The sequence below is a fragment of the Panthera onca genome, chromosome E1 (assembly GCF_046562875.1).
Source record: "Panthera onca isolate mPanOnc1 chromosome E1, mPanOnc1 haplotype 2, whole genome shotgun sequence".
NCBI lineage: Eukaryota > Metazoa > Chordata > Mammalia > Carnivora > Felidae > Panthera > Panthera onca.
Window position 1 is genome coordinate 25,126,340 of NC_138352.1, and position 14,720 is coordinate 25,141,059.

General features: G+C 57.6%; 1 protein-coding gene across 2 annotated transcripts in view; it reads right to left on the reverse strand.

Annotated features, from left to right (window-relative positions):
* The window catches only part of PMP22 (peripheral myelin protein 22), a 32,555-nt gene extending 19,197 nt beyond the window's left edge, over positions 1–13,358 (reverse strand). The window contains exons 1-3 of one of the 2 annotated variants that reach the window (XM_078437726.2): positions 13,181–13,358; positions 8,497–8,608; positions 7,038–7,137 (exon numbers count right to left, since the gene is read on the reverse strand). In XM_078437726.2, the coding sequence (XP_078293852.1) occupies positions 7,038–7,137; positions 8,497–8,574 (178 nt within the window). In that variant the 5' untranslated portion in view covers positions 8,575–8,608; positions 13,181–13,358. Of the gene's footprint in view, positions 1–7,037; positions 7,138–8,496; positions 8,609–10,379; positions 10,530–13,180 lie in introns of those variants that run through there. The other variant, XM_078437725.2, reaches the window with a different exon arrangement.
* Between the last annotated feature and the right edge of the window lie 1,362 nt (positions 13,359–14,720).

A 14,720-nucleotide genomic window follows, 5' to 3' on the forward strand; every position in this document is an offset into this window, starting at 1 on the left:
TACTGGGTTTTCAACTTCGACACACACGGGGAGAGGTGCGGAGAGGGTCAATGACGTGTTTGAACTCTCTCTCGCGATTTAAATGATCCTACGGCCTTTCTGTAGGTTTAAATTCACGGAAGCTGGACAGGGAAGAGGGAGCACGGTGTGAGCTTCCCCGATTCTCTGCCCGCCCACCTGGCAAGCCCACGCACCGCCCCAGCTCCAGAGGGACAAGGAGAGGCTGGGTGCCTGCCCTCTACAGGCGGTACCTGACGAATCTTCCAGCCCGGCCCTCTGCCACGAGCTACAGACTTCTCGATCCCAGTGCCTGGCCGCCAATCCCTACTCTCAACCTAACGGCCAGCCTGAGCCCTCGAAACACAAATCGAATCCCGCCCCTCTTCTGCTTAAGATCTTTCAACGGTGTCTCACTTGTCCTTCTCAGTCTGTGGCCTCTGGGGCCCTGGCAATACGGCCCCCCAAGCCCCTCTGCCCCCATCACCTCACTCCCCTTCGTCCAGCCAGCACACTCAGTCACGCCGGACTCCTCCCCGCCTCGGGGTCTGGCCCCCTTGCCATGACCTCCTGGAATATTCTCCCTGTGGTCCTTCACGTGACAGGTCCCTCCGGTCTTGAAGTCGAGAGGGCAAGAAAGAGGCCTTTCCGTAACCAGCCTCCCCCACCGTGGGTGACTTTCGAGGCCACCATCCCGTCTCCTACAGGGTCCTTTCCACCCCCCGCCCTCGTTTATTGTCTATTCTGTGCCTCCCCCAAGGACCCGTGCGCCCCACTAAAACAGAGACGTGGTCTTTCTGGCTCGGTCTGTGGGGCTGGTTTGTGGAACAGCGCCTGGTACACAGGATGCGCTCGGTACGTTCAAAAACTAAATGAAAGGATGCTGCTGTCAGCGCTTGGAAAGTGCAAGAGGTTCTCTTGAAAGGTAGTGAGTTCCCCATCACGGGCAGGATGCGCGCGTGGCGGGCGTACTGGAGTGGGGCCTGAAGTGAGGCGCGGCGGGAGAGGGGCGGACGTGATCTCCCAAGTCCTGCCCAACGCTGGGAGTGCCCGTGCATGCCCACGATGGATGACACGCTCCGAAGGCTTCTCGCCAGACATCCTTCTCTCGGGCACCGAAAACCCACGCCCACAACCTCGCGCCACAGTACGGCCAGGCCCCGCTCCCCAGACGCAAGAGAGACGCCTTCTCGACCCTACGGAAATCCTGGGAACGCAACTTAAATTTTTTTTCCAGAAGCGAAGACTGTGAGCGTCAAGGGCCACGTGGCTCAGGCGCGGGTTTGCACACACGTTCGGAATTAACTCCTGGATGCTGGTGGCCAACGGGGAGCTCCGGGGGCTGAAACATCAGCATTACGGCACCACCTCCCCACCCCACCCCGGCCGCTCCCTGTCCCGCCAGGGCCTTGGCAACCCACACGGGCCTGTAAAAGCAAGAGCCATTACTTGGGCAGAGATTGTGGGTTGGTCCACGGAGCCACAAAGATTTCAAATTGCAAAACACGACCCCGTAAGGGCAGAGGGCCTCCGGTGTCCTCTAAAATCTGCCCAAGCACCGAGCCGCAGACGAGGAAATGCTCCGATGCCCTTGCGGGAATGACGATGCCACCAGATGGATAGGTCTGGAATCGTCGAAAAGACCCAGAGAATGAGTGCCCCCGAGAGGCTCAGGCTGGGGGGGCCTCGGAGACTGGCGAGGCTTAGATTGTTCTAATTCTCAATGCAAAGCATCCATCGAATGCCGCCCACGAGCTTGACTGGCACGAATTTATTGTGGCCGTCGTTGCTTGGAAGGGAAAGGAAAAGCATCGAGGGCTCATTTTCTTAGCTTGTGATCCTGGCCCCAGCCCACACTCTGGGACAGGAGGCCAGCCCGGGGTCACTGGCAAACGGGGGCACCTGTGTGCGGCGTCCTTCCTTATACACCGGAGGGGACGACGGAGGCTCCGGGGGACAGACTGCAGGAGGGCCTGACTTTTTGCCTTTATGCTTTCGTGTCGAGCATGGGCCCCTTCTTTCAAACTGAACACACACGGGGCACCCGGGTGGCTCAGTCGGTTACGCGTCCGACTCTTGGTTTCGGCTCAGGTCATGTTCTCACGGTCCGTGAGTTCGAGCCCCGCGTCGGGCTCTGTGCTGACAGCTCGGAGCCTGGAGCCTGTTTCGGATTCTGTGTCTCCCTCTCTCTCCCTCTGCCCCTCCCCTGCTCATGCCCTGCCTGTCTCTCTCTCTCTCTCAAAAAAAAAAATAAATAATAAACATCAAAAAAGAAATTTAGAAATGCATTTATAGGCGCCAAACTGTTTATTAGGCTCTAGAAGGACCAGATAGGCCTGCCCTCTGTCCCTCAATGCTGCCAGGCCCCTTTCCTACATGAGATGGTCCCCTCTGCCTCGAATCGGCCCCAGATGCTCCTGTGGCTGACTCCCGGTCACCCCCAAGGGGTCACGCCCGCACGACGCCTCCCTTCCCTCATTACACATGACCCTGTTTTCGTTCTCGTTGTAGTTCCCATCCCTGCCCCCAAATTTATTCATGCTTATTGGCTGTTTTGCCCAGTAAAATGCAAGCTTTTGTTCATTCTTACATCCTTACTGTCTACAACAGTATCTGGTATATGGCAGGCAGCCAGGAAGTAGCCGCACACGAAAAAACAGGGGAAGGGAGAAAGGCAGAGAGGGGGCGGGCCCCGGAGGTGGGAAGTTCATGATCAAGGAACTAAGAGAAGGCAGAAAATTCCAGGAGATGAGGTTTCAAGGGAATGGGTCCATTCAGGTCGATTCCTATGGGATTTAGTAAAGATTTCCATCTGAAGTTTAAGGCCAAGGAGGGGCCCTCTGAAAGGCTTGAGATCGAGAGTGACAGGGCCGGCTTTGTATTTTTTTAAAATATCACCCTGGATTGGGTGTGAAAACTGAGTTATAAAGAAATAAGCAAGGTGACGGGTTAGGGGGCAGCCTCAGTGGCTCTGATAAGTCCTGCAGGCGTGGCGACCCACAAGGAAACAGCCAGCGCCCGGGGGGGCGGGGGGGGGGGCAGGCTGAGGAACCAGAAGGAAACACATCCGCACGGGCTGCAGACGTTAGCAGCATTCTCTAAAATACTAGGAATTGTCAAAGAGGTAGATTTGGTGGAGGAGAATGGAGACTGACTGGTTCGGGATGCCCCTGAGACATCCCAGTGGAACCGTCTAGAAGGAGGCTGCATATGCAGATCTGGAAGGTCAGGAGAGGAGGCCAGGCTGGAAGGAAACACAGATCCGAGAGACACGATGAAACGAGGAGACTTAGGGACTGGAGGTGGGGAGAACAAGAGGAAAGTCCAAAGGTCGCACGCTTTCCAATATGGATCTCTGTGAGAACGGCCGGTGCGGCTCTTAGAGCCCAGGATACAGGAAGGAGGAAATATTTGAATAATCCTAAAATAACGGGGCTCTGCCCAGAAACTGCCTAGGACCCAGCGGAGCTATGGTAAAGAGTATGACGGGGTACAGAGGGGGGAAAGGTCAAAGCCCCGGAGAGAAGTGTTTCAAGCCAGGCTTACGGGGAGTGCTTGCTGTTAAAGTTCTAGGAATCGAGAAGCCATGCTTCCCACGAGGCCAAGTGACTACATCCTCAGCCTCCTTGGTAACTAGGTGTGGCTGTGTGACTAAGTTCCTGTAAAAGAACACACACAGCAGTGTGAGTGAGGTCTCTCTGGAGACATTTCACGAAAAGGGAAGGGCGCACATTCTCCTCCTCCTTTCTCCGCCCTATCGCTTGAAGCCTGGATGAGATGGCTGGAGCATCAGCAGCCCTTGCGACCATGAGGATGAGGACCACATTCAAGAGAGAGCAAAGGAAAGAGCTAGAAAGTGCCTGGGTCTCTGACAACTTCACGAAAGCGCCGTAGCGCTCTCTTCTCAGGCCGCCGACCTCCCGAGAGAAAGGAAACTGTCTTATGGAAGCCACGGCCACTTGAAGAGGTGCTGTTACATTGCAGTCAATTTTAATCCTCATCCGAATACTAGCCGACAGATCCAACACGTCCCCTGCACTGCTGTCCCCTTGCTGTGGGTCACGTCATTGCCTTGGTAGGGATATCCTCCTCCTTGCCTGTATTTATTTAAATCCTGCCCATCCTCTGGAGGATGGATCAGATTCCACCTCCCACACGAGACTTCCTCCCTTGAACTCTGGCGCTGTCTGCCTGCCCCCACTCCTTGGGCATCTGGCCTACGCTGCCTTCCCAGTGATTCACCCCCCCACACTTATCTGCTGGCTCCTCAGAGAGGCTCAGGCCCCTCAAGGGCAAGGTCCACCATTTCCTAAGTGCTCGTATTCCCTGGGCCCGGGGAGGCCGTCAATACAAGGTCATGATGAACAGGCCCCCCCCTAAGGTTCTTCTCGCCCCCCACCTGCAGCCAAGTTAAGGATGGACCCAGAAGGTATGGAAACGAATTCAGAAAATGAGAAGGCAGGTAAGACAGCTAAAACCACTTCTCATAGCAAGAGGTAGCTTGAGGGAAAGATCTAAGACTTCTCCCTCAGTCTATACAACCCAGCTGGTTGACCTCCATGAGGTTCACGCGGCAGGGGGCACCGTTCACACAGAAAACGCGGGGCAGATGTCACGCCCCGGGCCCCGCACGGACCAACACAAGTCCCTTCGGTAAAAGCCAGCCAGTCAGGTCAACCGACACGTTTTCACCTAACGCTCCTGTAACATACTTAGCGATTCGTCGCTCTCGGTAACAAATCACTTTGGAGGACCTCATCCCAGAGGATGTTTGGAACAGCCTGAGCACAAACGCACATCTCAGTTCATTCGTCAAGGCGGTCTAACGTTTGTAACTGCAGATTTTTGCGTCTGTGGTTTGCCTCGGAAACTGTTAGACTCGATCGGCCAAGCACAGGAGGCCCAGAGGATCCCCCGCCCCTGGTCAGAGCTGAAGTCCTAACACAGGCTGACAGGCCGGGGAGCCGTCAGCGGAGATAACAACTACTGGGGAAGCTTCCATGGAAACGTCTAACTTCGAAGAAGCCCAGATCCCTCAAAACATCTGAGAAGGCAGGCTCAGGGGAGAAGGCAGGCTCCCGGGTGGCCCTCGGAAAGCGACCACGTGGACTTGGAACCCACGCGAAAGACCCCAAAGCTGTCGTCAACGGACCCAAGACGCGAGCTTGGCACATCAGGAGCCAATTGAGAGATGAGAAGGGGCCTGCTGAAAATAACACGAGATGGGCTGCTGGCCGGAGATGACAGCCATTCCCATCCAGGTCAAGTGCAGCACCAGGGGTCAGTAACCGGCCCCGAGGTGAAGGCTGCCCTCCTTCCCAGGCACGGCCGGAGCGCAGTCTAGACAGCTGAGCCTCTGCCCCCGTCCGGACCTCAGAGTCCAGGATTTCACGCCAACCCCGAGTGGCATTTGACGCCTGGGGAGGCCTGGGGAAAAACCACTCTCCGGGGCAGCATCACCACTGGTGACCACCAGGTGTCAGTAGTGAGCGGGGGCGCCACCCATCTGGAGTCTTCAGAGCACTTGAGCCAGATCCTGGTGGGGGGGGCACCGGATGCTGTGGCTTTGGGGGCAAACAGGGCTATCACCGCATTCTCAGGCATGCACGAGTATTTCATTTCAGTTACTCGGCTGTCAACTCACCATGCAAACGCGCTGCGCCCCGTCTAGGATGTTTTTCATCCAATATCCTTCATGCACTCCGAGAAAAGATTCCGGGCTGCTCACGTCCATGAGGACAGAAGCCTCTCTGTTTTCGCCCCACCCCCCACCCCCGGGAAAGCTTAAACGTAAAGCAGGATTTTCTACTCCTCGCCGATCCTTCCCCCACAGACACTGCCCCGTAAGTGTTCTAGAAGTTTCTCTTCATACAGAGGTTCGAGATGTGGGTTTGCAATGCTTCAGTGACAGCTTGGGGGTTACCCGGTGCGGAGCCCGCAGGGACACAAAGCTTGTGCACCGTGCAAAAGCCAGAGCGGAGGGCCCCTTCCCTGCCTGCTTTATGGAGCTGGACCCAAACTGGTCTCTGTCAGCAGTTGTAACATCTCCAACGGAAATACTAGATCATGAGTAGCTTCAGCAACAACGGAGGCTGTCCTTGCTCGGTCTTTTAAAACCCGGGATGTCAGGAAAGCTTTGTCAAATCCTACAGCGACTTCCCTCTCCAGGCTGGGGACGTATCCTTCGGACCACGGGCCCATGCCAAGCCCAGCCCACGATGTCCTCAACACCAAGCACTAGGGTCCCTTTCAGGGTCCACAGTGACACTCAACAGCACCCAGCCACCCCAGAGAAGGCACCCCATTTACCGCTGCCTCTCCATATCCAAAGACGTGGGGGGCCCCTGCGTCTGAGCACTCCTCTGAGTACAGGAAGTGTCTAGCGGGTCTCTCACTGCCAATTATCCCTTAACTGGAATCCAAGTAAGCCCCGCTTCAAATATCTCACAAGCAATGATGCCGAGGACAAAGGAGAAACACAGTTCTCCGCACGAAGGGCACTCCTAGGCTTGCGTTTAGCATTTTGCAAATAGCTTCGAGTCTCCATCTTGCCGCAAGGAAACACCCAAAGGTTGGAATGCCAAATGACATCACCACTGAGGCCCACGACCTCGAAAAGCGGTCTTGCCAACGGGGGACCAAAAGCTGGCCCAGCTACCCCCTGGGACCGTCACTGAAACAGGAAGTGGCAGGACCTTTCTGGATAGAGATAGCCACCAAAGCAAGGATACCAGTTGGGTCAGGAGACCCAACTGCCTAAGGTCTTGCCATGGTGCCACATTTATGGCTTATCTGTGCCCACGTTTCTTTGCTGACAAGAAGCACTGTGCTTTCTAGGGCATCTTTCCGGGGAGAGATCATGTGCAGTGAGAGCCGGGGTCTTAGGTCAGCCAGGGAAACTTCTGCCCTTCTCCTGTCTCGGATTCCCGGTCCCCAATTGCATTCTGCCCCACCCCAGCAACAACTTTTGAGCTGCGTCTTCCAAGAACAAGGGTTTCCAGGTCTGGACTGAGAAATATGGAGCAAAGACCCAGTCTCACCATTTGCTGATGATGAGTAGCAGTGGTGGACGTTTCCAGAAGAAGAGGTGCTACAATTCTGCCAGAGGTCGGTTGCATGTCCATTGCCCACGATCCATTGCTAGAAAGAACCAGACATCTTCGATCAGACAGGGTGGTGAGGGGCGAAGGGAAGGGGAGAGAAAGGGGAAGGGAAGGCAAGAGCGGCGTCATCCGCCTGTCTACCTGGCCTGCCCCTGCCCTGCCCAGGGTGGCCCAGCCAGAGGCCACAGTCACGCTGGGGAAAGGAGAGAGGTGGGGGTCTGGCTCAGACATGGTGTTGGGCAGAGGGCCAGCGTTTCACAAATGAAAAGCACTTTGTGAACAGAAAAGTTCACACACACACACACACACACACACACACAAGCTAGTACGTGCAGAAGTATGTCCTATAGCAGAAGGAGCCATGAACTCAAGCCAGGACACCTGCATTCAAGCCGGCTCTCCTCACCCCGGATCTCCTGGGTGTCGCTCCCCCAAGCTACTGCCTCTCTGAGCCTGTCTCCTGGCTCCTAATTCCTATCAATCCCACAAGATTAAGAGGTTGTAAAAATGCTTACAAACGATGAAACAATCCACAGATCCCCAACATCACAATCTCTCACTCTGACATGTTTCTCAACCTTGGAAACGGACAAGAATATCACGTCTGGGATACGCGCCTTACGTTAAGAAGTTAAAACCACAGTAGGGGTGCCTGGGTGGCTCAGCCGGTTAAGCGTCTGACTTTGGCTCAGGTGGTGATCTCAAGGTTCCTGACTTCCAGCCCCGAGTCGGGGTCTGTGCTGACAGCTCAGAGCCTGGGGCCTGCTTGGGATTCTGCGTCTCCCTCTCTCTCTCTCTCTCTCTGCCCCTTCCCCACTCACGCTCTGTGTTCATACAGAGGAGGCTTTAGAGTGGAAGGTGCTATGCCCACATCACAAAGCAGACCGGGGGCTGTGAACTCTTTTCCGGAAGAGCCTATTTTAACCTTCCCATTTCCAGCCCTAAAGGGTGTTCCATGACATGTGGAGAAAAACAAACCTTCATAAATACTCCACTTCCTTCCTCAAGGAACCTACGGCGCAAAAAAAAAAAAAAACCCTGCAATTTTATCAAATGAAGGTCGGGAAACCCTGAGGTCTCTGCACTGAAATTATTTGGCTTAAATGGAGGCCTGCGCCGCTCACCTAGTCTGGCGATCGCCTCCCTCCTACCCCTGAATCTGCTCGGGTTTTCTCCAAACAACTGAAAGGGGGCAGCCTGCCAGAAACTGCAAAAACGCCCCGGGGGCCGCCTGAGAGTTTCACGTCGTTTGCAAATCAGGACGCGGCGCGGACCTGGAAGAATCGCCGCCCGGGAGGCCGGAGCCCAAGGGCGGTGGGGGGGGGGGGGGGGGGGGGGGGAGGGGGTCCGGGTGCCCCGCCCGCGCCCACCTCCCCGCTGCCCGCCGGGCACTCACGCTGACGATCGTGGAGACGAAGAGCAGCACGAGCACTGCGACGTGGAGGACGATGATGCCCAGCAACAAGAGGAGCATTCTGGCGGCTGGTTGTGCTCAGCGGAGTTCCTGCCTGCCGGGAAAGAGAGCCGAAGCTGGACGTGAGGCCCAACCAACTGGCCCGGGCGAGGGAGGGAGGGAGGGAGGGAGGGAGGAGGAGCGCGCGGAGGGAGGGTCCCCGCGCCGGCGGAATGCAGGGGCCTGGCTGCGCGCCCGGCCCGGGTCGCGGCGCCCGCACGCCTCCCGGCGGCCGGCCGAGAGAGGGCAGCAGCCGGCCGCAGCATCCCCGCCCGGCAGCCCGCGGGGGGCCCGCCGGCCACACGACACCTCTTGCTTCGGGGACGAGACGAGGGGGTACGCACGTCTAAGTCACCCCGGGAGGAGAGCTCTTCCCAGAATGACCAGCGGAGGCCACGGCACACCTCCACCCACTCGGGGTTGCCTCCGGAGCACAGCCCCACGTGGGGAAGGAGGCAGGAGGAGGAGAGAGCCCCCTTTCCCTACGGGGTGGCGGTTGGGGGTCCGCGCGTGGGCGCCCCGATTTCTGCCGGAGGCCCGGGGACGCCAGCGGCACGCTGCGAGGGAGAGCGCGCGGCGGGGAGCTGGTTTCCCAGGCCCGGTGCGCTCCGCGTTCCGTTAGTCTCCCAAGTTTCCACCGGGTTCTGCCAGCGCCGGGGAGCCGTCCTGGCCCCGGCTCAGCCTGGCGTCCACACCGGCGGCTCCGGAGAGGAAGCGCAGAGCCGGGGGAGTGTGGGCAGGAAAGAAAGGCCCAGAGGGTGGCGGGACCCCTGCGCTTCCCGCCCACCGCGCGCTTCACACCCCCCCCCCCCCACGCCCCCGCCCAATCCCCTCCCGCCGCAGCCCCTGCGGGCCGGGCCCTGCACTCCCGGGCTGGCCTCTCGCCGGTTCTCCCCGGTCCCGGTTGCGCCCCCGGCACGCGGAGCCGAGACACGACCCGGTTCGGCCTCGGCGCGCCGGGACGCGCGCCCAGGAGCCTGCACGGAGGGGGGTGGCGGGGGGGGGCGGTTGGTGGCAGATGTCGGGTGGGAAGGAGAGGCGGAGGGTGGAGGGCTGAGTCCCAGGAGAACCGCAACCCGCCAGAGCCGGCAGGACAGCTTCCCTCACGCAGCTATGTGGTCCTAGCCCCTCGTTTTACAGCTCTTGGGGGGAAATGGAGACTGGGGTGACCCGTTAGAGGGTACTATGGCTGTGGAAGCCCAGCTGCATTAGGGGGCACCGTCTCAGCACAGGGTCTTGAGCCAGGGGAGACCACGTTTCAATAGCTCCGTTTTAAAAGTCCCCAATACCAGGCCCCTCCGCTGCTCTCCCTAAGCAACACAGTCCAAGGAACCCCTGGAATGTACGGGAAGAAATGAGCACGGCTTTCGGATTGTCTCCCAGACGGTTTAAATTAAATCCAACGGCTCCTAGAGCCGGGAGGGACAAGAGAAGGATAATCGGGTATATGGCTAGAAATGGGGGGACCACGGGGGGCCAGCAGCCCCATCTCCGGGGTCCACCGCAGGGACTGCTTTGTCAATGAGTCCCCAAGTAGGCGCGTCTCCAGCGAGACCCAAAGTGCTCAGCCCTTGCCGCATATCCCCACACCGCCACCCGCGCCCCTTACGATTTAGGGACCGTAAGGCAAGGCCACACGGTGTCCCTACAAGCCCCGCAAGAACCAGACGAGCCAGACGGTGGTCCGCCTGTCCGAGCTCGGAAAGACAGCTCGCGGGCCTGGCCAGCCCAGTGCCCGCGCCTGCTCCGCGCTTTCTGGCACCATCGACGGAAGATGCCCACGTTTCTCCTCCATCTCCTCCACTTGTCCCTACCAAAGCACTTACAGCCCAAAGGGATAGTTGTCCCCGTTCCTCCAAGTGGCCTCGGGCACAAACTCGGCGCGGCTGGCTCGGCGGCTGGCGTCCCCGAAGACAGCTGCGCTGCGGGGCTGCGCGCGCGAAGCGAGGGGCCAGAGGGAGGCTCCCGGCGTTCCCCTTTAACGGGAACAACGCCCTGTCTGCGTCGCTGCAGTAGGGTGTGTCCCTGGGTCAGCGTGTGCAGGGGGGCGGGACTCGGGGGAGGAGAGAGGGCAGGAGGGAGGGAGGGCGGGAGACAGTTACTCGGCCTTCAATCCGCCTCGGGAGAAAGTCGATCACTGCAAAACCGCTGGGACTTTTACTCGCTACTAGCCGGCGGCTGAGCTTTCTCACCTCCGCTTCCTCTGGCTCCCCGAGCTCCTGGAGACCAAGTGTCGGCCAATAAACTGGCCCTTCCGCCCCCTCGGCCACGTGGGAAAAGCCCTCCCGAGGTCGCCCCCGCCGGGGCGCACGCACGTGCACTGCGCCCACGCGGGGACCGAGGCCGGATTCCTCTCCTCCGGGGAGGGGGGAGCCGGCACTTAAACGCAGGAAGACGGCCCTCACCTCTCGGGTCCTGGCGCGCCTGGCCTGCCCTGGCATTTGTGCTGGCCACACCTGCACCGCGCCCTCCCGCGCTGTCCGTGTCTGCGCCCAGGCCGCGTGCCGGCTCCCTAGGACTCAAGGGACCCACTTTGCGGGCCCCGCTTGGGTGACAATTAGCAAGAGGAGGGAGAGTTCCGCCGACTACAGCACAGCGCGCCCGGGGGAAGGGGGTCTGGCTCCTGCTAGCCCGGACCACAGCCGGGTATGCTTCAGGCGAAGTTCGCCTGGCCCGGCTCCCAGCCTCCGCTGGCGTCCCCAGGCCATTGGGTGGGGAGTTGGCCATCGAGGTGGGGGAAGATCAGCCAGGGAAATCCGCTGATTCATAGTCGCCTGAAAGAGGTTCGCCCGGCGTCACAGGGACGGAGAGGCTAGCCCTCCTGGGCGTGGCGCAGGTGGGCCCCAATACGACTCTCGATGGGGGAGTGGGTGCGCAAGCCCAGAGCCTTAATGTGGATTTTAAATGTCTTTACTTACTAATGCCGCAATTCACACACACCCGGACTGCTAGTGTCCTGTCATAAAACCTCATCATTCCAACTGATTCAGACAACTCCATACTATTTTACTATTTGAAACCAGCTGTTTAGGGGCGCCTGGGTGACTCAGAAGGGTTAAGCATCCGACTCTTGACTTGGGTTGAGGTCATGATCTCTGGGTTCCGAGTTTGCCTCTCCTGGGGCTGACAGCGCAGAGCCTACGTCGGATTCTCTCTCTCTGTCTGCGCCTCCCCCGCTCATGCTCGCTGTCTCTCTCTCAAAAAATAAACAAAAATAAATTTTTAAAAAGTACCTGCTTATGGTAGCTGATTGCATATTCTTGTCTTTAAGTCAAAATACATTATCTGAAATACTCTTCAAACCACGGTCTTTTAAAAACTCTTATATTAGCCAATTAAAAAGACGACATATGAAAGTTTGGCTCAATGCACATTATATGACAGGTGCACACATGGTCTGGGAGAGGCGGTGCAGGGCAACGCTTAGGCACGCTGGCTCTGGGCTCAGACAAAGCTGACTACTCAGAGTCGTGAATTGGGGCAAATGCCTGAAGTTCCACAAGCTTCCATTTTTGCATCTACAAGCAGGACTGACAATGCCTACGTTAGAGGTGGCGAGTAGGGGGGGACAAGGTGTGCGAGGCAGTTTGCATAGTGTCCTGAACGTAATAGGGACCAGGACCCAGTAAACTGTCACCATGGTTACCGTTATATCACATTTTGCCCTCACATCAAGCAAGGCTGAGCCCCCACCCCATCCCACCCCACCCCCCCCCCCCCCCCGCCAGCCCACCCCGTGAGCTAAAATAGCTTATGCCAATAGCATAACCAACCACAGGAATGACAGTGTGTTCTCTCCTCCTGGGTCATTTTATAGGTCAGGTATGCCCCAGGAACTATGGCCTCTCTTTATGCCATTCAGACTTTTATTTTACTTATTCCACCAGCCCTGATGTGGACACTATGTACCCAGTACTGTTCTAAGCACTTTCCAGATAATTAGCGTATTTAACTCAGGATTTTCTTTCTCTTCCTTTTCTTTTTTTCTTTTCCCAAGTGACCTTTTTACCGGCGTACGCATCTAGAAAAGAATACACGTCGTAAGCGACAGCCTGCCTCTTCCTCTTCCCAAGATTTTAGTCCCTAAGCGGGTGACACCACGCTGTGAGCTTTGGAACCCATGAGCTTGAACCCTTTTTTGCTCCTCCCTTACTGCCTCTTGCCTGTCTCCTGCCTGCACGGCTCCCAGGGTGGAAGACGAAACACCACCCCCGGCAGTGTCCACCAGGCTTGGCCACACCCAGGGCCAGGCCAGGGCTTGACTACCGGTGGATGCTTCTCCCTAACCTGCTTCCAAACCCAAGGTCCCCTGCCAGCCAGCTGTGTGTGCAGAACTCCGTCCCATCAGGAAAAAAAAGCATCGGGTCCCCTTTCTCCCTTCAAATCTGGACGTGCTGGGGTTTCCAGACGCTCTCAGATAGAGCCTCTCCCCTCCCCAGCCAGAGTATATACCCAGCTTCTAAAGGAGGAGTTGAAAACCCTCTGACTGTCGGTCATCTGCAACACAAAAGCCCTGTCTCCCTGCAGCCCTTCCCATTTGTGATTTGCAGGGGGTGGGGGACTGGGCAGTTCTCAGAGAAGCACAAGCTTCCACTCTGCAGAGGGACAGTGTGCCAAGAAAACTCACCGGGCCGAATGGTGTAACCCCTTCCTCCACGAGGATTTCTCCGCTCCAAACACGAGGGATGCCAAGGCGGGTCCCTCCCCACAGGGCAGCTGAGAGACCAGCAGCTGGCAGGTTGTAAGCCCCACTGCTTCCAACCAGGCTCCCCGAGATGTTTCCCCCGGGGGTGCTCCGTGTAACTGAAGCCAGGCCAGGCGTCTTTCCAGTTTATTCAGGGGCTGGTCCAATGCTGGGATATGTCATGGTGGCCTGAGAGCTTCTCAGCCTCTTCTGCTTAAAGAGACAGCGCCCAGCTTGGTCTACAGTGATCCCCAGAGGCCCTGCTCTTTTCCTCTGAGGAGGAAACGCGCCAGTGTGAGGTGTCCTATGTGTTAATTGCAGATAAGTTTCTTTTTTCCTTTTGTAAATCAGTATCATCATTTGAAAGAGCGCAGGCATCCTGCGGATGATGTTGACCTCCGTGAGATCATTAGGTCCAAGTCAACAAGACTCGATTGAAGGCATTCGAACCATCAATAGATAGGAACGATAGGCTGGGAGGACAGTTGCAAAGTTATGGAGCGTTGGACCAAGGAGGCCACCAGTTTCTTCAGGCTCTTTGCATTATATGCGTCCTCCAGTCTCCTGGGTGGAAGTCCCAAGACAAGGGCACTTAGTTTTATTGAAGGAGTCTCCTGGAATTCTGGCAGTTTCCCCACCTCTTAGGACAGGGATGCCAATCCGTAGTGCCCTGTAGAGTCTGGGGAAGTCTCTCTTGGCCGCAAACACCTTATGTTTTGTCGGGCTCCACAGTCGGGAGGGGGGTCCCAGAGGCCCACTGCCCGTTCTGCTATCAGCCAGGATCTTTCCAGGCGCAGTGAAACAGTGTAACCCGGCCTGGCCTCGGGTCTCCTTACCTCTGACTGCTCATTAAAATTACGGACAGCTTTGCACGCAGCCTGGCCTGGGCCTGTGTGCGAGAGTAGCTGACTCAGTGGTCCGGGCTGGGGCTCGGGTGTGGGTAACAGACGGTCAGAAGGCATCGGACGGTCACTTGTTTCTGCCTCGCTGCCTTCGGTCACGGTGCCCAAAATGGAAGTAATGCCCAGTGAGGGCTGTAGCGCCAGACAGGTTATGCTTCAGAGCCTTGCCAGGTAATAGAGGGGCGTAGGTGTATATTTGGTGTGCGTGAGAGAGAGAGACAGAGAGAAGAGAAAGAGAGAGGAGCTCCCTCAATCTTCCCCTGACTTAGGGCGTGAGGGAGGGCCCAGCGAGCAACGTTTTCAGCTTCCCCAGACAACCCCCTGCCTTGATGTCCCCAAGATCCTGCTTGAAGGTTGCGGCTGGCCCTCAGGCCGGAAAGCCTGAAGACGTCTGAGAGCCTTTCTGCCCAAGGGCTACGAATTCAGAGGAAGAAAGGGTGGGGTGGGGCAGGGTGCAGGTGGGAAGCAGGGAGTTTGCTTCTGGCTGGATAGTGCCAATCTGATCAGCCCTCCATCCTTCCAAGAGCTCCTTGTCCCAGGACCTGCTGTCTTGGCCCCGTGTGTCCTTCGATCCCCGCCCC